At 53.8% G+C, this 26,320-nt stretch overlaps 1 protein-coding gene across 3 annotated transcripts in view; it reads left to right on the top strand.

Moving 5' to 3' along the window:
* The window catches only part of SLC6A17 (solute carrier family 6 member 17), a 67,443-nt gene that overhangs the window by 18,099 nt on the left and 23,024 nt on the right, over positions 1-26,320 (top strand). Inside the window, exons 1-6 of one of the 3 annotated variants that reach the window (XM_027581455.2) lie at positions 537-878; positions 14,038-14,151; positions 17,056-17,428; positions 21,955-22,112; positions 23,759-23,885; positions 24,778-24,959. In XM_027581455.2, the coding sequence (XP_027437256.1) occupies positions 17,143-17,428; positions 21,955-22,112; positions 23,759-23,885; positions 24,778-24,959 (753 nt within the window). In that variant the 5' untranslated portion in view covers positions 537-878; positions 14,038-14,151; positions 17,056-17,142. Of the gene's footprint in view, positions 1-536; positions 879-14,037; positions 14,152-17,055; positions 17,429-21,954; positions 22,113-23,758; positions 23,886-24,777; positions 24,960-26,320 lie in introns of those variants that run through there. The other 2 variants (XM_027581444.2, XM_027581464.2) reach the window with 2 other exon arrangements.

Consider the following 26,320-nt stretch of genomic DNA (forward strand, 5'->3'; position numbering starts at 1 on the left):
CAAGAGGAGCTCAACAGCTGTATTGAAGTTGAACTGCACAGGGAATGGTCTTGCAGGGTGGTAGGACGGAAGGACGGTGGAGTGGAAAAGGAATTGCAAGTAGGGGGAAAATGCGCGAAGACAGGGAGGGGAAGTGGGTAGGACAGGGGAGTAAGCACTTTGGCTGGAGCTGAGTTCATGAAGGACGGCCAGAGAGCTGCTCCTGAAAAGGTGAGGAAATAAGGCCCAGGACTCCGGGGGGTCATTGGCTATCGGGGGCCCCATTCCTCTCTGAGGACAGAAGCCCTGGTGATGCTGTCCTAGGCTCTGGGTCCCCTGGGCCGGCGCCTCAAGAGGCTGCTCCCGGGTTTAGCCCCTCTCCCTTCCCCCTGCCCACCCCCTCCGCCTGCGTCGTCGGCCATCAAAGCCTCGCTTGCGGCCCCAGAGCCTCGCACTGACGCGGACCCGCGCGTGAGTCAAGCCTGCGTCACGGCGCCCCGCCGCCAGGGTGGCCTTTCGGAAAGCGAGGGAACAGTGCGCGCTGCGCTGCGCTCCGCCCAGCTCCGTTCCGCTCCGCAGAGCCGGCGCGGCCAAGGCGCAGGGAGGGCGGCCCTCGGCGCCCGCGACCGGAGCCCCACGCGCTGTCTCCGCCGCGGGACCTGGGTCCCCGCGCTGCTCCCCAGAGCCCGAGCGCCCCGCGGGCGGGATCTGGGCCGGGACCGGCGGCGACCGAGGGAGCGAGGAGCGAGCAGAGTCGCGTGCGCGGACGCGCAGCTCCAGGTCCCCTCCCAGCCCCGACCGGTGCCCGCCGCCGCCAGACTCGGGCTGCCCGCGGGAGGGGCGGTGCGCCCGCCACCCGTCGGGGACCGCAGCTACTCGGCGGGTGTGCCGCTGGACAGGTGAGTCGCCGGCCGCGCCCCGCCTGGCTTTTACCCGGCCAGCCACCGCAACTTTAGCTGTTCCGGCCCCGCCCCAGCCAGGAAGGCCTAAGGACGGAGGTGCGAGGCGGCGCTGCCAGGTACCCCGCCCGGCCTGCGCGGGCCCCGGGGCTCCTCCCGCCGCTCCAGCCGCTGTCGCCTGGCGACAGAGCCCCGGGGCCCGCGCTCCTCCGGCGCACCGGGGGTGCCCAGCTCCGCGCTCACGGGTTTGGCCAACGGGTTCTTGCTTCCGGGGCTCAGGAGGGCCCAAGAACTCCGGAGCTAATCCGGCAGAGCTGCAGAGGCAAGCGCCCCGCGGAGGACCAGGCTGGAGGCCCCGCCGGTGTGGCCGCCCGGAGCTGCGCGCCCAGGGCGCAGTTCCCGCGGGGAGGCTTCTGCGCGGCTGGAGACCCCAGCCCCAGCCGCTCGGCTTCAGGCCCTTGACCTTGACAGTAACATTGGCAGGAGAAGCAGAGCGCTCACGCCCGAGATGAATATTTAATTTCCAGTCTAGGGCTGGACCTCGCTCAATTCGGAGCTAGCGGGGAGCCCATCTTCCCTCGAGGGAAGCGCGTCTGGCAACCGAATGGCGGAGATGGGGGACGTGCGCGGGGGTGCAGGTCTGGAGGACCGTCTCGGGAGAGGCCCTCTGACACATTTATACCTGTGCGCACCGTGCTCCCAAGCTATGCTCACAGTAGTCTGGGGAGGCCCGCTCCCCCAGGGGCGCGGCCGCTGAGAAAGGAAACCTAGTGTTATCTTTTAAAAGCCCAACAGCCCTGTCAGGGCTCTAAAGTGTTAGGAAATCCCGCGGCCACTCACATTATAGGACCCGGTTGCTGTCAAGTGGAGTTTAAAAAAAAAATTTTTTTTTTTAAATCCCATTCCTCTTTCCTTCTTTGAAAAACATTTAGGAATTAGGAAATTTCTAAACAGAGCTTCCTTGGGGGCAATGAAGTTGTGCGACTGAGGCAGGAGGGTTGGGGTGGGGAGACAGGGCAGTGGTGTAGAGAAGGAAGATGCTTGCGAGGGCACTGTCCTTGTTAATAGGAACTTCCAGGAGCTAAGAAAATCCTGTAATGGCTCCAAAAATATTCGAACCAAAACTTTAGCTGGAGCCTAACTGTTAGGCTGTGCTGGACATTCTCATTGATGTCTGGAGAACCAGGTCAGAGTGTGTTGAGGTTAACAGTGAAGGATGCTTGTATTTCATGCTGTGCTTACATTATCCCACGGTCCAGTGGGGTGGGACCCGTCACCCAAGCAGGAAGGGCTTTGAGGTCACACCTGATTGTCCTTGGCTGTGGCCTGTCCATTGGGACCATCAGAGGTTTCGGCTCCTGTGCTGGTTTTTTCTCTAACGAAGCAGCTGCTGCTAAGTAGGTTGGTGAGTTTCAGCAAATCCTTGCAGCTTGGCCTGAGTGACTCAGTGTAGGAGGCAAATCGTGCCCACCAGTGCTGACTGGAGTGAGTTCGTTTGGCCTGAGTCACACACAGAGTTGTGTGTCAGCTATTTATGAGATGAATGGAGATCTATACCAGGACTTGTGAGCAGAAACACCAGAGTTCCCAGTGTTTTGGGGTCACAGAGGTGGGCAAGTCCTCAGGGTGAGCTAGGCAGAACTCAGGCTGCCTGGCTCCTGGGCAGGAGTCCCAGAGCGCTGGCCCCCCAGGCAAGGCAAGCAGAGCCAGGCTGGGGTGGGGGGATTGGAGCAGAGGCTCTGGGGGAGGCTCTGTGGTTGTGGTCAGAAATGGGCCCCGTGCTCTGCCATGTGCCGGCATGGGGTTGACCTTGGGCAAATCACTTTACCTTTGGAGCCTTGGTTTCCTCAGTTCTAAGATAGGGATGCTTATGGTGCCTTTTCCTCAGGCTTATTTGGAGCCCAGTGCTAGACACCTGGCGGATGCTCATAAAAATGTTGATTCCCCACCCCTTTCTTTATGGCCTGTAACCAGTGGTGGTTCTTTTTCTCCCTGCCCTTGTGCCTTGGTGTGAGAGGGGATGTGGAGACAAATGAAAGTGTCAGGGGCTTCACGTGTGGTTGAGAAGGACCCATAATTCAGCTTTAAACTGACCTCTTTCCCAAACTTCAGGTCTCCCCAGGACACCCTGAGTAAGAACAGGGTTATGGGGGGCGGGGTGTGGATGGAGGGCCGAGCCGTGCTGGATCTGATGGGTGCCCTCGGCTGTCTGCAACAGCTCCGGCTTGAGACTCCCGCACAGACCTTGACTCTTTCGGATCGTGCATGACTGTGGCCTTCTCTCAAGTTGTGGCATTTGGTGGGTGGACTTCAGGGGTCCCTGCCCTTTGATCAGATCTGGCCATCCTCCCCACAACCTGTCCTGTCTACCATGGAGTTGGAAGCTGCGTGACAGCCATCCCGGAGAGGAGAGTGTGTCTCCTGCCTTCCCCGAGGGATCCTGGCCCTCGCTCTCTCTTTGTGTAATGTGTCTAGACTTGGTGCTGAGCTAAGTTGTGTGTGCCTCAAAAGTAAAGGCAATAAAGGGATCCCCAGTGCAGCAAGAGAGGCCATGCTGGCCCAGGGACTCCATCTACTACAGGCAGTGTGTGTGTGTGTGTGTGTGTGTGTGTGTGTGTGTGTGTGTGTGTGTGTGGTACATGCACCCTGGATGGATGCCCTCCCCACTGGATCTGGGAGCAAATTTCAGAGAGGAGGGGATTCTTGAGAAGCAGGCTCCTGCTGCCTGTGCACCTTCCCTCCCCTCATGCTCCTTTCCTGTCTAAGTTAGCTGCAGCGGGACAATTCATCATCAGTCCCTTTAAGGCTGCTAAGATAAGCAGCAGAAGAGTTTAAAGGAAAGGTGGATTTGAGCTTTCTTCCTGGAAGCAGATCTGAGTTATTGCTCGCTCCGAGGCTGGGCTGCAAGAAGTTCTCACAGCCAAACATCTGGAGCACCAGGCTGGGAAGAGACTGTCAGTCAGCCTCCACAAAGTCCTTTTACATCATCCTGCCCCACCTCGTGCCCCAGACTTCCAGAGGGCAGAAGCACAAGGCCGCAGATGGGTCTGAATTGGTGTGCTACCCTAGACGGGTGGGCCAGTGACCTGTGGGGAAAGGCCTACTTGGCGTGCTTTTAGGAGGGGTGACTGAATTCTGGATTCCAGCAGCTCACGCCATGCTTGGCAAACAGTGATAATATCCAGGTTTTTACTGAGGCTTCTGTGTTGTGCTAAGTGCTTTATTCATACACCATCTCATTTAATCTTTGCTACAATCCCAGGAGATGGATATTGCTCTCTGCAGTTTACAGATGTGGGACTTGAGGTTCAGAGAGGTGAAATAATTTGCCCAAGGTCACACAGGTAGTGAGTGGCAATCTGAGAATTTGAACTCAGGTCTGGCAGAACCCAAACTTTATGTTCTGAACCACTTATGTGATATGTCTTCACAGTAAGTTCCTAATAAATATTTGCTGGCTACCTAAGCATTTATCCAGATGAGGCGGTCTAAGCCTATGGGTCTGATTCTTTAAGCTAGTGCCCTGAGGAAGGGGGAAATGAGCCTCCACCAATGGGAATTTGGTAGAGAATGAACATACGTAAACTTCCAAGGTTTGTGGAAACTGGTCTGTGGTGCCAGGTGGGTTGGAATCCAGCAGAAGATCCCAGACTCCACTGTGGTGCTTTATTGTCCTGTTGGTCTTTTTCTTCCCGATCTCTACCCACTCCTGACCTCATTCCTTAAAGTTTATCCAAGTCAGGGATTGGTGCTGGAAGCAGTGAGGGAAGAGTCCGAGCAGGTTGGATGTTGCCCTGAGGATGTCTGCATCTGCAGAATCCAGGGCGGCCGGGGCCCTGGTGGGAGGTCTGGTGTGTCAGGTTTCTTTGCTGGAGAGTGCGTGCCAGGGACTTGCAGCAGTTTCTGGTGAGGCCCCAGACCCCAGAGCAAAACTGCTAACACTCCAAGGTTATTTACAGCAGCTGCCGGCTTGGGCTGCTCAGAGGGACGCTGCTTGCTTCCTAGCCTTGTCCCATGGAGAGCCCAATGTCCTCACCCCTGGGGCTTTGCCACTGGAGTCCGTGGCTGCTCTGGGAAACTTGGCATCTGAGTCTTCCTGCTTCTTCATCTCTTCCCTCTCTGAGAAATCACCAGCCCTGGGAGAATAGGCCCGTATTATCCTTTCCTGCCTGGTACCTCCAAACCACCGTTGATCTTGAGAAAGTTCCTGTAAGTGAGGGTGGATAATTGGAGTGTAAGCATTAATGCTCCCCCATCCCACCCCCAGAGGACACGAAGAGTTCTCCCAGAAGCCCTTGCTGCACAGGCAGCCATTTTGTGCAGATATATTCCTTTGAAAATTCCCCTTCTCCCCCACCCCCATGAGTAATTATTTAAGTTAAAACATGGTTCAACTATGGATAAATCCGGTTATTAAAACAACTAGATATTCACTGTGTACAGAAAACTTACAGGTGGGAAGATAAGCTCAGAGGCAAGGTGGGTTGCTGTACTACCTTATTCTCGTGTTCATGACCAGGTATAGTTTATTGGAGAATAATTCTGGGTCAGACGAGTCCTGAGCAGCCTGAGTCTCCAACTTGGGAATTGAGACTTAAAGCCCTGTTTGACTGGGGCCTCTTGTGGAGTGAAGGTGGGGCAGGCATGGGCTGGAGGAAATAATGCCCCAGCTCCTGGGCCCTGGAGTTCATCTCTCATCCACTGCGTTTGTCCCATCGACTTGCCGCTTGATCTTCCAAGGCTACTCGTGGTTCATTTGGAGATAACAAGCTGCCTCTCGTTATATTCTATCATTTCTAATTACTGGTTAAATTAGAATTTCCTCTGGATTCTGTGCACCACTAATTTGCCACCTATTCTTTTACTCACAAATAGAATTCATTGGTCCACACCCTCAAATTCCTGCTGGTTGCATTTTCTCTTTAATTATAAGACTCCGGGGCCCCTGTGGTTATAAATCCCACTCCAGGTCAGGAGTGTTGTTTGATAAAGCTACCTTTCGAGGAATGTGAACAGTCACCTGCTGGAGTGACTCCATCAGGTGCTGCCAGGTGAGTATTCGGTGAGGATGTGGACCTTCTCTTCCCTGGGGGTAGGGGGGTTGTCTAGGGAAAGGAGAGCCGGGTGCAACCCAGCATTAGCTCCCAGAAGGGCCTGATGGGCGCTGTCCACGGTCCTGGCACACCACCGAGAAGACCTGCTGGCTAGGAATTTGGGGCCTCCTTTAGAACAGCTGGAAGGAATCTCCTTGACCAGTTCTCCGACTTGCGTTATGTCATTGGCTTTAGGAAAGGACCTGGCCAAATGAAGAAGCTCCTAACGTCGGAGAAATGGTGGTAGAAGGACTCACCTCACTGTTGACATGCTGAATGAGATTCAGGGGTATCACTTTGCAATGCAGCATGACCCAGTGGAGAACTTCCTCACCAGTGCCACATATGGGTAGCATGTGGCCCAGAAATAATGATGCCTTTATGTCTTGGAATAGCCTGGAGTGGCCTAGGGTGGTACGGCCTCCTCCATTTACCCCAGTGTGCCATACCAGCATTCTCTTCTTTGTGTGTTATGACATACAGAAGTTTGAAAAGCGCCAACATACCAGAAAGGAAATGGGCTACAGAACTTGGGAGACCACAGTTTGAATCCCCACTCTTACACTTCATGGCAGGGTAACCTTGTACCTGATGGCTATCTTCCCTTAGCCCTGGCTTCTTTGTTTGTAAAATGAGAATTACACTTTTTATCACAAGTTTTTTGGGGAGATAAATAATGTATGTAAGCCATAGCAGGTCTTCAAAAATATTTGCTCCTGGGGCGCCTGGGTGGCTCAGTCCTTTAGGTGGCCGCCTCTTGATTTCAGTTCAGGTCATGATCTCAGGGTCCTGGGATTAAGCCCCATCTCGGGGGGACGGGGGGGGGGTCTGCTTGTGGATTTTCTCTGCCCCTCCCCCAACTTGTGCACTCTCTCTCCTTCCCTCTCAAATAAATAAATAAATCTTTAAAAAAAATACTTTCTCCCTTCACTGTGATCTCACTGTCCCGTGACCTGTTCCCAGTAGGAGCACTTTTCTGCCCACCCATCCACAAAGCTGCACTGAGGGCTGGTGACGAAAGAGTCACAAACCCTTCTCATTCCCAGAAAAGAGACATCATGTTGGGACTGTAATTAAGGGTTTCTGATCACTATTCTTTCAAGTGCTCTTCAGCAGTCTGGTGGGTAACTCAGGTAATTGGACCCCCTTGGTTCCCTCTGTTTCTCCCTGAAACAAGATAAAATACTGGCTTTAAGAAAATCCAGGTCAGAGAATTTGGACAGATACTGTGCGGACCCATCTGTTACCACCATGAGACTCCCATGAATGAGGAAAAAGGTAGTGAGGTTTTCACTCATTGCTCCCGGACTTTGTATTTTTCACATCTCATTTTAAAAAATTGTGTCTTTTTCCAATTGGGATACTCTCATGGGTCTTTACCTGTCTGGGACCTGGTATGCTTTTCAGCATCCTGGGGCCCTTTGTTTCCTTCTCTCTTTAAAACCTAAACCTCACCCATCAACCTGGTTCAGGTCACCATCACCTCTCACGTACCCTCCCTGTTTCTTCACTTGTCCTTAAAAACAGTTGAGTCACATCACACACCTGCTCAAACACTTAAAACAGCTCCCTGTTAGCCTTGAAAGGAAACCCAGGCCTTTCCATGGCCTGCAAGTCTTGCCTGCTCTGGAGTCTAGCTATCCTCCTGTCAGCACTTCCCATTCTTCCCTTGCTTAGGATGCTCTAGGCCCAGACCCTTCTTTCTGGTCCTTGTAGTCAGCAAGCAGGCTGCCTCAGGGCCTTTGCACTTCCTGTTCTCTCTGCCCTGAATGGTTTCTGAGGGTATTCACAAGGCTCATCCTCTCACTCTATTGGTCTTTATCAGAGTGTGTCCTCCTATTCCCCCTATATATTGCAGCATCCCTGTCTCACTCCAACCCCTCACATTCACTATTACATATTTATGTGCTATCTTTATCTATACTATAGGTATGTGTCTATATACACAGTATTAATTATATATTTGTCAGATTTTTATGTGTCACTTTACAAGAGAATATAAATCTCACAGGGGAGGGACACTGTTTTCTCTGTTCTCTGCTGCGCTCGAACAGGGCTCAGCACATAGTTAGTGTTTAGGAAATACTGGATGAAGGAAGTAGAGGAAGTGGGAAGTCAGTTGGAGCGCCAGTACCTGCACCCCCCAGCAGCCTCCCCACCTCGGGGACCCACGTGCTTGTCACGCTCCGGTGCCAGGGCATTGCAGGACAGTGGGCAGCTGTGCCTCTAGACTTGGTCAAGCCCATCTCCCCCACGTGCTCACCTGAAGGGGTGGCTGGTGCCCGCATTAGCTCATTTTATCCTCGTGATGACTCTGTGAGATTGGGGCCGTCTGTTCCATCTTTTCAGATCCAGGAGTGGAGACCACGAGAAGGTTGTGTAGTTTCCTGAAGACTCACAGCTAGTAAGTAGCAGCAGGACCCCAACCAGGCTTCCCTGACTCCAAAGCCCATCTTTCTGTGCTTGTGTTATGATTTAGAGTCAGACCCCAGAGCCAGACTGTGCTGGTGTGGATCCAGGGGCCTCCACGTTTTGACTTGTATCTATGAACTAGTTACCTTATCTCATCAATTACAAGTTGCATTTTGCTGTATGTTGTCACATCTTCAGTTCAGGACACGAGGTACAATCAGTGGTATCTCAAAATGGCTGTTGGTCAGGTGGCGTGGTGACCTGGTTGGGTGAAAACCTTCCACTGACCCTCTCTGGTAAGTTCAAGAAAATGCCAGCATCAAAGGGTTTTAAGTTCAATGAAATTAGGTAACTAATCCCTTTAAACCTCTACTTCTTCATCTATAGAATGGGAATAATTGTGGAACCAGCCTCATCCAGTGATGGGCAGGGTTTAAGCTGTGGCTTAACAGCGGCTGCCGCAGAGCCAGCCCTCAAGAAGTCTCCCCTGTGGGTTGTGGTTTTGGTTTATTACTACCCCCCCCCCCCCCCGAAGTTCCCTTAGCACCTAAATTCTGGCACAAGGTTAATGCATCCGTGGGGCGGCCATGGGGCTGCCGTTGCTTACACACCCACCGGCATGCCTTTCCCCCCTCACATGAAATGGTAAAACTGAACCAAAAGATTTTGTTTGCACTAGCCCCACCCACGGCTTCCAGTGCCAGTTCCTCCCCCTCTGGACCATCTGCCCCTTTTCCTGCTTCCCTTCCTCCTTGACGAAGAAAACAAAATACCAACTGCAGAGAACATGCTCGGCAAATGCAACAGGAAGGTGAGACAGGCCTCGGAAAGTTCTCCTGGCTCCTTTGCCTGAGTTGTTGTTCGGAATGGTCCCACTAGCCTTGTGGGATGCTCTGTGCCAAGACCGTGCCTGTCTAGGGTTTATTTCTCTGAGGTGAAGACGGACCCTGTCTACAAAGTGGAGAAAGTGAGGCACAGAGTGGATCCTTTATAAGAGGCAAAACATCAGTGAGTGCTGGCCAGACTTCTTAGTTTACCTTTGCTTTAAACTACCACTGCGGGGGAGCGCCTGGGTGGCTCAGTCGGCTGGGCGTCCAGCTCTTGGTTTCAGCTCAGGTCATAACCTCAGGATTGTGGGATTGAGCCCCATCGTTGGTCTCCCTGCGGGTCTCCCTGCTTAGCGGGGATTCTGCTTGTCCTTCTGACTCTGCCCCTCCCCCCAGTGCATTCTTTTTCTCTCTTATAAAAAATAAACTGCTACTTCGGGCACCTTTGGGGCATCAAATCTTCCTGGGATCAGAATATTGCATCAGAAAATAGGAAAATTTGGGAGCTGGGAAATTGTATCAGACTCTGGAAAACTGGGGGGCTTCAAAATGCATCCATTCATGAATTTACTCATTCACTTCCTTCATATCATACCATATCATATTTATTTATTTTTTAAGATTTTATTTATTTATTTGAGAGAGAATGATAGCATGAGAGGGAAGAGGGTCAGAGGGAGAAGCAGACTCCCCGCTGAGCAAGGAGGCCGATGTGGGACTCGATCCCAGGACTCCAGGATCATGACCTGAGCCGAAGGCAGTCGCCTAACCAACTGAGCCACCCAGGCGTCCTCATATCATATTTATTGAGCACATATAATAGTAATACAGGAGGATTTGGTCTTGCAGAACCAAAGATGGTATTCTTTGAGATATAGGAGGGAGACCAAAACACAAACCCAGCAAATCTCTGAAATGGAGTCAGAAATTACCGTTCTGTTTATTTGACTTCTCGATAAACTTGTCTTTTTCTTTCTCTTTCTATCCGTGTGGTAACCAGATGTAGTCGGTAGGTAAGCACTGTTTCCTATTTTACAGATGATTACAGAACAGAAAACTGCCTTCCAAGTCCTGGGGTCCTCCTCACATGGGCTGCAGGCCTGCCCCCGATTAGTCACCTGGGCTGGGGCAGGCCGACACCTAGTAGGTTTAAATGTAGCTCGGTCAGTTGTGTTAGCTTTTCATCCTTGCCTCTGTTTCAAAGGTGAAGGCAGTGGTTAGCATTTCAACAGGGAAGCTGGTTGCTTTTGGAGGAGGGGAAGGCAGCAGCCCTGGAACATCTGTAGGGACCCTGTTCCATCCTGTGTGTGGCAGGCACAGGCTGGGCTGGGGGCAGGGGCAGGTGGACACAAAGCTGGGCACACCTTGGTTCCTGCCTTCGGGGAGCTCCCTGTTTGGAAGAGGAATCAAGGATGCACACAGGTAGCTATACTAGAAAGCCAAATGGTAAAAGCGTGGAAGAATGTTACAAGTTGTGTGCCAAGAAGGGGAAAGTAAGGAGCATTAGTGCTCATTTAGAGCATCACAGAACCTGTCACAGAGGCGAGGCAGTGGACCTTGAGCGGCACTTTCAGAGACTGGAAGCTTCAGTAGGCAGAGGCTGGGGAGGGCTTTATGCAGAGGGGCCGGAGGATGGGGGGAGGAAGTGACAGCCGAGGCTGGGGGATGGAGGGGCCCCAGCGGAGGGGCCACAAATGCCTCTGGCCAGGGCCATGGGCTCTCTCCACGAGGCAGTGGCAGTGGGGTGACATGGTATTTCAGGAAGCTGCCTCTGAAGGCCTAGAGGAAAGTGAGCCTGCTGCAGGCGTCTGACTAAGGAAGGGTCTGAACTAGAGCGCGGGAAGCGGGGGACATTGAGGATGGGGTCAAATATGCTGACGGGGCTCTGTGCCCTTGGGATGGAGGGTGAGGGAGGGAGAGGTCAAGAATGGAGCTGGACGAGAAAACCCAAGGAGACCCATCAAGACCGGCCAGGGCCTGTCAGGAGCAGTTTGCCCCAGGTGACTGCCAGAAGTTTCGATAAAACAATTAAAAATAATTTGTAGGACAATTTGTGTCTCTGATAACAGTCCGACCCGTTTTGGGCTCAGCTGAAGCCCAGAGGCTCTGAGGTAATTAGGAGAGCAGTTTGGGCCAAGGGGCTTGTCACATGAAAATCAGGAAGCTGTTGAGTTGTCTGAGAGAGAGAGACCCCGACCTGGCTTCCTTCCCACCACCCATTAGCCTTAAGTTGGACCCTAGCTTTATGGCTGAGGCGGCTGGGTGTTCTCCCTCCGTCCTCCACTCCGGGGGGGCTCTTCCCGGCTCTCCACTGTAGAGGTTCGCATTTAAGAATGTGCACTACTGTCCCCAGAGCCACGAGACCCAAGGGTGGCAGAGCAAGGTGCGCCCCGTGGGGCTCAGGGAAGCGGGGCCTTGGGGGGGGGTCTGTCGTCACCTTGGCTGCCTGCTCTCCCGAAGATGGTGGCCCCACCACACGGACCCCCTGGGAGTCTGGCTTGGAAAATAAGGGATTTCCTTGCATTCGTCCCCTGAGTTACCTGGCCTAACCCTCCCGAACAAGAGAGACGCTGACCCCAAGAGGCGGGTGTTCAGGGGGCTGGGACTAGATGCAGAATTCCAGAAGGCCCCCAGCTCTGGCTTCTGGGAGCGGAGGGGCTGGGCCTGGCCCCTGTTGCAGGTCGTCCCCTGAGGTGATGGCTGAGTGCTGTGCTTGAAAAGTTGTTGTGGAGCTGTCAGCCTTCTGGCCCGGGATATTTTTACCCGTCTGCCTCCTCATCACATTATTATTTTTTTTTTTTTAAGAAGATTCACGGTTTACTCCCTCCGTGCTGCTTCTCTCACATGTTCTTCTGAGCTGGAAGCTTAGCCTCTGTTGCTAAGTGACGGATCTGGCCCCGCGGGCTTTCTGGGCTCCCGAGCCCCCCTGCATTGTGCTTTAAGTAATTGAGGTATTCCTCTCAGAGCGCACCTTGGAACTCCATCATCCGACGTACTGCTGGCGAAAGCAGCTTTCGGCCCACCCCTGCTCCTCCAGGGACATGATTCGAGTTTGGCTGGGCTGGCCGTCAGAGCGTCCCCACGACACCCCAGCGAGCCCTCCACTGACAGAGGTGGTAAGACAGGCGGGAGGACCTGCGGTGTCAAGTGCCTGGGGCAGGTCACGCCTTGCTCACACCCACGTGCAGGAGGGACACCCCCTGGATACAGACAGCTGTAGCGGGCCTCAGAGATCATGCAGACCAACCAATTTTACACACAGGGAAACCGAGGCCTAGAGAGGTCAGGGCAACGGGGCCAGCTTGCAATTGTTGGTTGGTGGTTGGTCGGCACCAGCACCTAGCTGGCCTTCTGATACCTGGATAATGGCTGACTCCATGGCCTGTAAAGTCAGGGGTAAAGAGGAATCTGCCCCTCTGGGTCCTTCTCTGATCTTGCTTGTCCCAGGTCATGCTTCGGGGTTGTTGCCTGGGTACATGTTGGATTCCCATGTCCTGGTCTGAAAGCTGATCTTTCACCAGTCCAGTGACTCCCAGGGAGCTGGGGGGTGCAGGAAGGGAGGGTCGTTCCAAGTCACTGGTGCCCCATCCTCTTTAAAACATGGAGGGAGCACAGGAGTGAGGAGACGTGGGTGCTGACAGCCTCGTGACGTGAGCCAGGTGCTATCCTGCCCTGGGACGCGGCTGCCGCTCACTGCCCGAGCTGACCGTGAATCCAATGGGGTGTTAAGAAGAGGTGACATTTGTGAGCACTTGCTGGGCGCCGGCTCTGTTCTGAGACCCACCCGACTGATGTTCCCCACAACACCGTAAGGTGGGCACGGTTATCCTCCTTTGACCGCTGAGGAAACAGAGCTCAGGCCAGGCAGCTGGCAAGCACGGAGCTGGGATTTGAACCCGTGCAGTCGGGCTCCTGAGCAGGGTCACCACCCCAGACCATGCCAGCAGACTGAGTAAAAACTGTTTGTAAGTGGTTTCAAACCATCACAAATATGAGCTGTTGTTCAACTACTAATATTGCTAGACTTTAAGGTGAGGCCATGTGTCTATTAGTAATAACACTGCTGATCTTTAGACCCAAGACCCTGCCCTGCGCAGCCGTTACCTGCTTCCCTGTGGCACCAGGTGAGGAGGGCAGGCTGGGCTCTGTAGGGTGTCGCCCCAGCAGCCTCCGGTGGGGGGGGGGGGCGCCAGTCCTTGCTGACAAAACTCGGACATTCCTGAGACGGTGTGGGTGGAAAATGCTTTTCTCCACCCTCTACCCCACTTCTCCGCAAACTCACTCTGGCCTCTCCTGAGGAGCAATAGCATTTCTGTGACCACCTAGAAATAGGGGAGCTTCCATATTTTTAAATGAATAAAGGCAAATAATGCAAGGCTTTCCAGCAGCAGGGTCCTTCCTGGTGCCAGGCCCAGCGCTGGGCACTTTGGATGCGTCCGCTCACCGAGTCCCCATGGCAGCCTCCCTCGGAGCGGGGAGCTGTCATCATGTAGACCCTTTTTACCCCCGAGAAGACTGCCACCTGCATCATTAAAGTGAAGTGGCTGCCCACCTCTCTCAGTGCACCAAAGTCCCCGTAGTCGGCTGCGGTGGTGGAGGGCAGGGGCTTTGAAGACCGGCAGGGGTTGAGTGCTCCCATCTTGTCTGTTCGCTCACTCACTTGACACACATTTCCTGAGTGCCTCTGCTCAGACGTCCCCTCCTCAGGGATGCCTTTCCAGACCATAAAATGGCGGACTTCCAGCTTGCAACACTGCTTCCCAGCATGTTATTTCTCTTTGTATCATGTATCCCCACGGGCCATTGTACGTTTCTTTCTTTCTTTAGTATCCGGCCCTTCCACAAGAAATATAAACTCCACAAGAGGACACACTTTGCTTATTTTGTTTGCTGCTGCATCCCTGACACCTAGAACAGAGCCTGGCACAGAGAAGGCACTCAGTAAGTGGATGTCACTCAGTGAATGAATGAATGAATGAATGAATGCAATGGGAGCTCTCAAACCCAGGCCCTCACCACCACCGCTTTCTTCCTGTTCTCCAACCCCCATGCTGAGTCTGACCCGGTGGCTTTGGGCAATTCACTTCCTCTCTGGACCTCAATTTTCTCATACCGAAAATGAGAATATTGCTAGGGCCCCTCAACCTTTACTATTCTGAGTGTCAGACTCTGTTGTCATTGAGCGTGTTTCTAGGCACAGAAGGTTCCAGTCGTGATTGCTTCCCAGCCCAGGGGCTTCACTTGCAAATTTGCACCAGCACATTTCCCCTTGCAAACCTGATGGCCCAGGAGGACCCGGCCCCCCTCCTGTGATGCAGATGCTCTCACATATCTTGGGAAGAAGGAAGAAGCTCCTATTGAGCTGACATCTAGGGTTTCCATGATGCTGCTGTGGGTGTCCTTCCCTTTACCAGAATGTGTTGATTTTGTCCTTGAGTCCTCCTAGTTTAAAGGAGGCTTGTCCCCCCTCTGCAGCCCTTTCTCTGTTGGTGACCAGAGCTGCCACTCTCTCGGCTATTTATGAGGAAGCTTGTCCTCCAGTTGGTCAGCATCAGGATAAATTCTGCAGACTTATGGGAATCCCCTCTGGTTTTCTCCAGTTGTGGGATGACAGGCAGTAAATCATGCTTAATGCACTGCAGATTTGTCCTGATCAAATTCCACTGCAGCCACAGTACCTGGAGTTAGGCTCTGAGCTGGTACCCTGGTGATTGCTGTCTCCAGAGGGACCCCAACCCTTCTCCCCAGTTCTAGTTTTTAATAAAAACTCTTGTCTAAGCTATAGGGGAGATGGGGTAGTCAGCCAGCCAGACATTGCATGGACCTTAGGTTTTCTCCATTTGAGTGCCTGGCGACAGGGACCTGCTGACTGGAGAAAGCAAGGGGCCCATCCTGCAGCCGCAGCAAGAACACAGGCCTCCCTATTGCATAACACCTAGGGGTACCATTTCCTTATGTAGCATGGGCAATTCGGCAGCCAGGGGAGGCTGAGGGATGAGGGGTCCTTGGACACATACTCCCTCCAGGACACAGTGGAACGTTCCGCTGACCCGATGTGGAGTGAAGTCCCAACAGAGAGCTGCGTTTCTTATGAGGAATTCTGAGGTCTTTTAGGCAGACTGGTTCTGTCTCAGTCACTCCGAAGCCCAAGACCTTGACTGTTCCTGGGGTGGACGGGGGGTAGTCACTGAAGACTCACTGTCTCCCTTGGATGAGGAAGGCAGGGAGGTGTCACCTGCTGCTGTGGTCCACGGCCTGGCCCAGAGAGGGCTGGCGAACCACACAGACCAACATGAACTGTCCCCATCTGTTGGGTCTCCCAGCGTCACTACATGTGTAACAGGATCTGGCTGGGCAGGTCCCCTTGAAGTCTGGGTCTTTACCCGAGTCGGCCAGGAGGTGTGGGGTAAGCTTCCACTGCGAGGTGCCATTGCCCGTGCTGTTCCGATGGCGCCGATGAGGAGAACAGACGGGAGCACAGCTTCCAGAGGCGGCTCCTTCCCTTAGTAAAGCAATTACAGAGCTGGGTAATTTACATACCTCGAAAGATGCAGGGCAACGGCAGGCTGGGGTGTATGTGTGTTTAATTTTAAATCCTCCAACCTCCCCTTAACGAGGAGGTGCTTTGAAACATAGCAGCATGTTGCTATCCTTCAAAGGACTCATTCCCTTCGTGCCTTATTTCTTTAAGGGAAGGCATGAAAGATGGATGAGGAATGGCAGGAGCCAGGGTGGGTTTTGCCTCCCCCGCCTGCACTGTGCAGACATTATCTGCTGTAAAACTGTCACCGGAGGATGGAGAACTGGCTCTTGGCTGCAGTGGCCCTCAGATAATGTCACTGCTGAGCAAATGCCCAGCATTTGTTGGCACTCAGCAAACACCTCTGGGGCGGTGGTGTCAGAATCCTTAGCAAAACCTGGTCAGTGCTCCTGCTGGAGAAATGAAAGGGACGCAGGGGCTGGTGCGCAGGGTCCCCACAGTGAGAGCACTAGCCTTTTTTTTTTTTTTTTTTTTTGCAAGCATAAATGTCCCTTTGAATCACCTGAGGGTTCTGTAAAAATACAGAGACTGATTCAGTAGGTCTGGGAGTGGGCCTGGGATTCTGCATTTCTAACAAGTTCCCTGTGATGCTCCTGGCCCATGAACTGTAGTTTGAATAGAAAGACCCTAGAGAAGGCAGACACCAGCTTCCCTGGGTCCCAACAGGTGGCTTAGCTACATAGAGCTCAGGAGGGCTAGGCCTTGGCCACCAGCCTGCACCGCCTGGGAGGAGAGGACAGTGGGGGCCTCTGAAGGGTCTTGAACACTCTAGGACATGCAGTTATGAGAGGGGGCAGTATCGTCATGGACGGCCCTTTATTTGGGTTTGGTGACTTGTTTGGCTTCTTCTACCCCAATAGGTTTACCTTTCTTCCTTCCTTATTTCCTTCCTTCCTTCCTTCTTTCTTTCTTTCAAGATTTTATTTATTTGTTTGTCAGAGAGAGAGAGAGAGCACAAGCAGGGGGAGCGGCAGGCAAAGGGAAAGCAGACTCCCCACTGAGCAAGGAGCCCAGGACCATGAGTCGAAGGCAGACTCTTATCTGATGAGCCATGCAGGCGTCCCTAGGTTTACCTTTTGGTGATGCTCAGAGAGGGCCTGTGGGAAAACTGAGTCTGCAGACTTTGAGCTCCTCGGTGGGCACCTTCTGATGGGGAGGAAGGCAAGCTCCATATTCCAGGCCACTCACTGCCCGGCCTCTGAGTATGTGCCCTGGAGCGACGGGGGATCTGGGTCCACGTGGGCTCCCCACCTCTCTTGGTGTGGTCAGCTAATCCTCTCCTGCTCACCTGGTCGCTTTCACAGGTCCCCGGATGAGAAGGAGCTGACAGCAGCCGAGTGTCACCTTCTCTGAGTGCTGGGGAGCAGGGCTTCGTGGCCCAGGCGGCAGCAATGCCGAAGAACAGCAAGGTGACCCAGCGCGAACACAGCAGCGAGCATGTCACGGAGTCGGTGGCCGACCTGCTGGCCCTCGAGGAGCCGGTGGACTACAAGCAGAGCATCCTGAACATGGCGGGTGAGACAGGTGGCAAGCAGAAGGCCGCAGACGAGGAGCTGGGTGCGGAGGACCGGCCGGCCTGGAATAGCAAGCTGCAGTACATCCTGGCCCAGATTGGGTTCTCTGTGGGCCTGGGCAACATCTGGAGGTTCCCTTACCTGTGCCAGAAAAACGGAGGCGGTAAGAGGCGGCCCTGCCTGCCCCGATGGTGCCCTGCAGTTGGGCCAGGCCCAGGGGTGAAAAAGAACACCCTTTGCTGATGCAGAATTGGGGCTCTTGGCGGGTGGAGCTTGGGATTCTAGAGGAAGGCTCCTCAGAAATAGCCAGTGGTTAACAGAGGCTGTCAGGCATGGTGATAATAAGGACCCGGGCTCTGGCCCAGGATGCCCTGCGTGGAGACCCCAGTGCAGCCAGTCAGTTCTGTGACCCCATGAAAGTTGCTTGATCTCTCTGCACCTCTCTGTTCTTCATCTGTAAAATGGGAATAATAGTAGATCCTGCCTCATGGCAGAGTGGGGAAGATTAAATGAACTTTACATGTAGAATGCTTAACACCGTATCTGATGCATAGTAAAGAGCAACGGTTGACAATTCTAATTAAATGCTTGCCAGGTGCCAGGCACTGTTTAACACTTACTGGATATTAGGCTGAAATGCATGAAACTGCTGATGTTTGAGCGTCTTGGAACAACCAAAACACCAATTTTATACACTTCAACCATTGATTCCCCCTATACCCTATGTGAGGAAGGAGTTATTATCCTCATGGTAGAGACTGCAAAACCGAGGCCCAGAGAGGTTAGATGACTTGCTCAAGGTCACACAACTAGTGATAAAGTAAGGATTCTAACCTGGACAGCTTGGCCCTGGCGTCCGAGTACACCTGCTGCTGCCTCCCAGATAGGAGGGGGCCTCACACTACCCCTTGCGTTTTAATCCACCTAGAGGATCTTACCCCTGGTATCAAACCCGGGTAGCAGCCCCTCTGAGGCAGCCTGGAATGTTCCAAAGGTAATTTGTTTTGAAACCAGGGGAAAGCTAACAGAAAATAAAAAGAAAAACCTAGCAGGCTGAAGACAGTGACATTTATAAGCTGGGACATCTGGGAAAGTGACTTGAGCCAGCAGAGAGCCCTTGTGCCTCAGTCCCCGTGGCCTGGGACTGCTACACCCCAGCCTGATGGTTGGCCACAGCTTTGTAGACATTTTAACCTTACTCCTTCTGTCTCTGCTCCACGGGACTCTGGCCACGGAGCCTCTCCCATAGATGCAGCCCCATTCAGGGACACTCCCTCTTCCCCAGAACACACCCTCTCTGACCCAGAGGCCAAGTCTGGCTGGAGGCTTCCCCTCCGTTCCAATTTCTGTTGAAGGGCAGGAAGTGAGATGGCCCCTCGAGCCGGTATAACTGAGGCCAGAGGCTTTTATCCTTCCACTAGACCATGGTCTATTTACCATATGCTCCCCATGCTTTGCAAGGTCTTCCCCGCCCCCCCGCATCAATCAGTCAATCAATCAATCAATAACTGCCAGTTAGAGCTTTTGGTCTGGGTGGCATGGCTAGACTCAGGTCACTGAGTCGATACAAGACCAGCCCAAAGAAGGATACAACTCTATGTGTGTGGTTTTCTTATGTGCTGAGAGATGCTGACAAGAGGCATCCACGGTGACGTCAGAAGACACGTCGCCTCTGGGGACTCCAGCTGGTAACCTCTAACCTTGTGCTTTGTGGCTTAGATGATCAGCTCTGCCTGGGTGCTGGGTGCTGAATCAGAGTCCCTCTCCCCACCACACACACTCCCGGGGCAGTGGGCTTGCCAAAGCTCTCCTCCTCATGGTACCACCAGCCCATCGCCCTGGTGCCAGACACCGTCGACAACCCCCAGAAGAAAAGCGTTGTTAGCGCTCAGAATTTTGAGCTCTCCACTCCTTGTTGCTGCTCCCATTCTTCCATCCTCTCTGATTCCTAGAATCCCTTTTTATCTCTGCCTTTAACTCTCCTGTACTCTACGAGTATTACGGTAAGTTATCCCAAATGATTTTTGGAAGGAGGCTAATGATCCTATTTCAGATACAGGAAGGAGAAAACTGTTGGGTGGAGAGAGGCAGCTCTGTGGTTTTGAGCCGTGGGGGAGCTGGTCAAACTTGGCTTAAATCTGGGTGGGCTTTCTGGAACTCTGCTTAGCTCGCACCACTCAATGCTGACGGTTCCTTTGATCTGCGTTCTTTTAGTTTGCTTGTTTTTTTTCTGTTGATTTTTATGAAAAAGGCAAATGTTCATCAAGTGCTGACTAGGGCGAAGTAACTCATGTAAATCCTCACGAAAGCCCCATGTAATAGGTAGCATTGAAGCATGAGAAATGGGTGTTTTTCTGAGTCAAAGATGGTCACATATCAGCAAGTTTCATGTGGTTCTGCCGAATGTTATTATCCTCTTCAGATAGATGACCAAAAGTGGCACAGAGAGATCAAGGAATTGGCCCAAAGTCACACGGCTAGTAAGTGGCAGAGCTAGGATTCAGACCCAGGAGGTCTGGCCCCGGGGTCCGGTCTCAGCTCCTACTTGGTATGCGTCTCAACAGGCTGAGAACCAGGTGGTCTTTCAAATCCCAGAAATAACCTCAGGGTTTGCCGGAAGCAAGACCCAGAGTATAGACCAAGATGGAGACTGCAGAGATCAAGGCGGTCTCGGAGATGCCACAGCCCGGCTTCCTAGACCCTGACACCCTGAACAGTGCTCCCAGCTGTTGAGAGGGAGGACCCGAAGTTCCCGCAAGTCACTGAAATATCAAAGGGAATCCCGCTGCGTCTCCAAATTGTATTTTTGAAGGCAGGAGAGGGTGCATTTCCAAATGATTTCAACAAGGGTTGATAAGAAAAAAAGACCTCTGCCTAACCAAAAATCCTCACCTGGACCCCAGCCGCTGAGCACTGTGCGTGCCTGGGCCGTGGTGCGGGGTGGAGAGCTGCCGCCAGGTCCGTGCCCTGGGCCCGACTCAGGCCACTGGCCCCAGTGGCAGGTGGCGGGTTGCCCGTGGCCAGTCTTTGCTGAGGACTGCTCTGTGGACAGCACACACGTGGAGACTCTCCCTGGTTCTTTGGGGAGAGGAGAGAAGCCTTCACAGAAGACGCCAGCCTACCCTCGGGACACCCCGAAACCCACCTCCCTGCCCGTTTTGCCCCACCCAAAGGGGATATGGCTGAAATACAAAACCAGTGAGGTCGTGTCCCTTCGCTTTTCTGCACGTCACATGCCTCCTCTCTCATTTCCCCAAACCCAAGACCAAGAGACAGAACCGGGGGTCCTTCAGGCCCCCCATCCTTTCAGTGCCAGGATGGTACTGCTTGTTAGTGCCAAGTTGAACTTATGTGTACATGTGGCCGTGCGTAGGTGTATGTTTAATGAATTAGATGCTGTCATAGAAGACTGGGTGCGTTACCGCCCCTGGAAGACTTTCCTGATTAGTTCTGTTGGACGCTGACCCCTCCCTCTGCATGCTTGGTGCTCAGCTGGCCCTCTGTGACCAGTCCGCGTGCGTGTGTGCGTGCGTGCGCGTGCACACGCACGTGTGCTGACATGGCTCACGTGAACCTGCGGGTCCTGCCTCCCAGATTGCGAGCTGTCCTGGGATAGTGGCTGTGCTTTCTTTTGCCCCCAGACCCCCCTGCACGTGCCTGGCACAGGGTCGACCTGCAATAAACAACTGCCAAGTGCCGGGCCTTGTGCCCAGGAGATGCCTGATACCCGGGTTTCTTTCGAAGCTTGGATACACGTAGAATGTCATATTTCGGGAGGCAGAGCCGTGTGTGGCTTGGGGTCTTTTGGATACTCCCAGCCGGCAAGGCTTGGTCTGGGGGTGCTGGCTGACAACCGGGACCCTGGTGACTGGGGCTGTCTGGCGCCTTTGCTAACAGCACTAGGTTGCTGGCACAACTCTCAGCACAGATCACTCGTCTGTGTCCAGACACGATTTTAATTCTCCTGCTAAATGCCCTGTCACTTAGAATTGAGATTGTGTCTGCAGTGAGGCCAGGGACAGTGAGTTTAATTTATCATCCGGAATCTTTATCAAGATCCATTCTGTCTATCCATTACCATCCTCCCGGCTATGCTTTTCTGAACTGCTAATTTCTCTCTCTCGTTCCTCCCAATTAGCTGTAGATTAATGGTGGTGCCGGTCAGACCCTCTCTCCTTGGAAAGCTTCCAGGCTCCGCTTCCTTGGAGCTGCCTGGTCTGCGGCCTCAGCGTCTGTTTCAGAGGCGGGGAAGGCCGTGCCTGGGGTCTGGGCCTCTGGGGAGCAGCGAGTGAATGAGGCCCACTCCTTCTGGGGCTACTTCTCTGGGGGCAGGAGGGAGTGTGAACAGGTGTCCACACAGTACGTCAGGAGGCGACTAGGTCCATGCAGGACTTGATGGTGGATTCCTGAGAGACGGTACGGAATCTGTCTGTCTCTCTCGGGATCTAACCTTGCGAGCAGTCCTCCCTTAGCATTTCAGATCAGGGGAGCCAAGGGGAAGAAGGGGGGTCCGGGTGGCCAGTGCGTGGTGGGTCACACGTAGGAACCAGACCACTCCTGCAGGAGCACAAGGACTGGCAGCAGTTTGAGGATGGTCAGAGGGGTGGGTAAGACTATAGGACGTGGCTGTCCTCCCACACCCTGGTGCTGTGCTCCAGACACCCTCTGACGCTCCTCTCTCCTCCCCAGGTGCCTACCTGGTGCCCTACCTCGTGCTGCTGATCATCATCGGGATCCCACTCTTCTTCTTGGAGCTGGCCGTGGGCCAGAGGATCCGCCGCGGCAGCATTGGCGTGTGGCACTACGTGTGCCCCCGCCTCGGGGGCATCGGCTTCTCCAGCTGCATAGTGAGTCGGGGGCCCACACTGGGCAGGAACAGGCAGGCTGAGGGGCTGCTCCTGGGAATGGGGTTTGCAGTTGGGCCAGGTCAAAGGCAGGGAGGGAGACCCTCCGCATGAGAACTGCTTACAGCCAGCATCTCAAGGCCACGCATTTCCTACATTGAAAGTGAGTTGTGCTTTCTGAAGCAGGACATAATATTTGGAATTGTTACCAAGGATGAAAAGCTGGGACGTCTCAGCTGGAGTTCTCTGCGGCCGGACCGCAGAGAACGTGGACCATCTGGATACCTCTGTCTGCTTACCAGCGCGTCAGCCCTGTGTGAGGGAGGCCCTTCCTCTTTCCTTGATTGAAGAGTATTTGAATTGGGTGAGAGTGTGGCCCAGGAAAAGTCCGCCCTGAGGCATGAGGTCTCGTTGCCAGTTTGCTAGGCACAGGAACAGAGTTGGAGAAGGTCTCAGACAAGAGCCCATGGCTAACCCAGGAGGGGTGAGGCTTTGGAACAGTGGGAGCCAGAGAGGCCCCACTGGCCTGGATGGGGAGCTTGGTGAGGCTCATTCACGGGGCTGGAGGTGAGGCTCTTCTTAGTTCTCTAAGTAAGGAAACTGAGCTTCCCTTAAGGGTAAAGCACATGGGTGCCCCTGCTCACACCTGCTCCTGGAAGGGACTGGGGGAGGGTCTGTGTAGCTCCCGCAGTCCTGCTGGGCTTCACCTCTGCCCAGGTTGACACGGCTCAACACAGCGTCCTCTGCTGGGGTTGGCCATGTGTGTACTCATGAGTGTGAGTGGGTCTCCCCTCAGCGTGAAAGTGCCCAAGCGAAAGAAGTAGGGGTCTCTCTCCCTCTATATTCCCATTAAAGTGTGCTGTAGGAGTGTCTGCTCCTGCACACCAGGGCTCAGGTGACACTGAGGCAGCAAGGGGCCCTCAGCTCTCACACTGATCAGCGTAACAGAGCTGGGCCCCTGGAGGTAGAAGGGGCCTCTCAGCATCCAGAGCAGGTACAGCAGATCCCTGTGTGTAAAAGCATTGCTTTCTGAGAAAGCTTTCGGACCCTTAGTCCGAATCTACGCATTCCTCTTTCAAGTAGAATTCTGCCAAGGCTAGTGATCGTGTTTCCAAGACACGAGAAGTGACATCTGTCTGGGGGCAGGCTACTGCCAGTACCAAAGAGAGAGCGGCGTCCTAAGAGAAGGGAGGACATAAGACACCAGCAAGACGCATCCGCAGAACCTCAAGTGCACTACAGTCTGGGGCTGTTGTCTATAGAGGCAAAAGCTGTGCCAGCCTCCATGGTCCCGGAGGGCAGCTCTGGAATTGTCATCCTGAGTCATCAGGAAATGATGGGGAAATGCTTTAAGCATCTTAGAAGAATTTCAAACTGGAAAGGATTAACATTTTAAGAGTTCATTGCTTAAAGGAGAGATCTTAATATCTGAAACATTCCTCTGTGGATTCCCTGAATACCAGGTGAACAGAGGATTAGGTGGAGGCCTTCAAAGCCCGTGCCTCATTCCCCCTCCTCCTCCTCCTGCAAGACCTCGAAGTGTTGTGTGTGGTCAGCCAGAGCCTGGGCCTCGGACTGGGAGTGGGGGTGGGGTGGAGTAGCCTGCGGCCTTCATGAGCCCTCCCCCCACCGTGGACCCTTGTCCTCAGGTCTGCCTCTTTGTTGGGCTGTATTATAATGTGATCATCGGGTGGAGCATCTTCTACTTCTTCAAGTCCTTCCAGTACCCGCTGCCGTGGAGTGAATGTCCTGTCATCAGGAATGGGACTGTGGCAGGCAAGTAGGGGACCCCTGAGTAGGACCCCACCTGGAGACCCCAGCCAGCCCGTCCCAGGAACGGGTTGAAGGAACCTAAGAGGCTTAGGCACAGATTTGGGATTTCATTGACTTGTGTCACCTTGAATAAGACATCTACCTTCTCTGATCCTCATTTCCCATTCTGATGGTCTATCTCCTAGAGTTCTCAGGGGCTTGAATGAAATGAGTGTAGGGAAAACTCCGGAAAGTGTGGCTTTTGTTCAGTTGTTATCAATGATCCTGTGTTACTCGAATACCATCCTATCTGGAAGCAGCCTTAATTTGCATGCCAGTCTTATAAAAGGCCGGATGATTTATCCCACCTCACAGATGGGTAAACTGAGGTCCAGAAGTGGCTTTCCTGTGTTTTGCACCAGGATCTGGGATGAGAAACCAGATGTCTAACTCCTAGCTCAGGACCTTTCCCAGGGAACTTGAGGCCAGTTCTGCCTAATCCTTGCTGCCCTCCACGGATGGAGGTGGGCAGGGGTGTCATGTGAGGAAATTCAGCTAGATCCATGTGTCCCGAAGCCTCCCGGGCCCCATCTGGAGCCCCATCTGGAGTCCTCAGGGTCTGCCAGATCCTGGCTAGCCCAGAAGGAACACTGGCCCTCCCTGCTACCCGCACTCAGCCGGGGGCTCGCCCGCTGCTGCCCTGGGTGGGGATCAGGCAGACGAGGTGGCCCCACGGCCCCGCCTGAGGCCCTCTCAGGGCTCAGGTATGTGGGATTGGCTGGGCTACTTCCTCTTCCAAGTAGAATTCTGCCAAGGCTAGTGATCGTGTTTCCAAGGGGGAAACAGGCAGACGAGGTGGGCCCCACGGCCCCGCCTGAGCCCCTCTCAGGGCTCAACAACAGGGCTGTTGTTCCAGTGGTGGAGGCAGAGTGTGAGAAGAGCTCAGCCACTACCTACTTCTGGTACCGAGAGGCCTTGGACATATCCAACTCCATCTCGGAGAGCGGCGGCCTCAACTGGAAGATGACCCTGTGTCTCCTGGTGGCCTGGAGCATCGTGGGTATGGCTGTCGTCAAGGGCATCCAGTCCTCGGGGAAGGTGAGCAGGAAGGGAGTCAGACCCACACAGGGGGCCACAGAAGAGCATGGCGGGCAGGGGGCTGAGGACCCCAGGTTACACCATGCAGGGTCTATTGAGTGGGCTTGGCCTCTGGGTGGCTCAGGATGACGACACAGACCCGCCGTGGAGGCGATGGGCGTGTCACTGCTGCATCATTGTTCCCTGTGAACAACCCACCAGGAGTGGCTAGGAGGGGGCTTGTGGAAAATCAGTGCTTGACCCCCAGCCACCTCTGTGCTCAGATACCTCAGGCCTGCTCCGCAGACTTTAAAGAGAAAGAAAGTTAGGAGTTCGGACCCAGGGACATTCGTCTAGATCCTAGCCCCTTAGGTTCCCAAGCAAAAGCCCTAGAAGAGCCTGCTCTGAGCACTTTTTGATGGAAATCAGCAGCGCATCGTGTGTGAACGGAGGGGCGCCTTGAGCAGGTGGGTGCTGTGAGCCAAGGGGCCTTGGGGCCTCCGAGGGTGGCTCTCCGATGCTCTGTCAGGGCGCAGCCCAGCCAATCCCACACACCCCTTCAAGTAGGGGCCCTTTCTTCTTTGTCATGTACCAGTATTCATGGACTGCCAGGGCTGGAAAGGACATGAGAGACCCTGTGGCTCAATCCATCCGTTCTACAGATGAGGAAACTGAGGCCAGGAGCCGGGAAAGCCCCTCCCCTGAGATCACACAGCCAATCAGTCCCAGAGCTGGAGCGCGGGCCTTGGCCATGTGTCTGAGGCTCCAGGTTCCATAATGGACTTCTCGAGTAAGGAAGCTAAGCCTTGGGAAGGTAGAGTATTCTTGGCCACCACCTCTTCCCTCTCCACAGGCCAAAGCAGTAGCTGAAACTTGAGGGCACTTACCAGGTTCTGCCACATGTACGAACACTTTTGGTCCACAACAACCTTATGAGTTAGGAAGCCTTACACCCGTTTTATAGATGCACAGAGGGAGGCGCGCAGAGATCGAGTGAGTAGCTCAAGGTCACATGGTAGGTAAATGGCAGAGCCAGGATTAGAATTCCGGTGCTCCAGCTCTGGACACACACGCTCTTTCACCTTCAACACCATCCCACCCAAACAACCCTCTTGATTTGTTTCGGTGCAGCAAACAGTCTGTGAGCATCTCCTTCCTGTGTGGCTCTCTGCCGGGCACAGGGGGATACAGAAATGTGCAAGAAATGCACATGCTAGAAAACAGCACGCAGCGTCTAATCACAAGAGGCAGGACCTTTTCTGATGTTTTGGCTTGGGAGCCACGTCTGTAACCTCCCGGATGCCTTCTGTCAAAGGAGCTCTAAGGACAGGGGAGAGCCTTAGGGGGTCCACTGGAGTCAGGGATGGAAAGGCAGGCATGAG

Source organism: Zalophus californianus, chromosome 4 (genome assembly GCF_009762305.2).
Source record: "Zalophus californianus isolate mZalCal1 chromosome 4, mZalCal1.pri.v2, whole genome shotgun sequence".
Classification (NCBI taxonomy): domain Eukaryota; kingdom Metazoa; phylum Chordata; class Mammalia; order Carnivora; family Otariidae; genus Zalophus; species Zalophus californianus.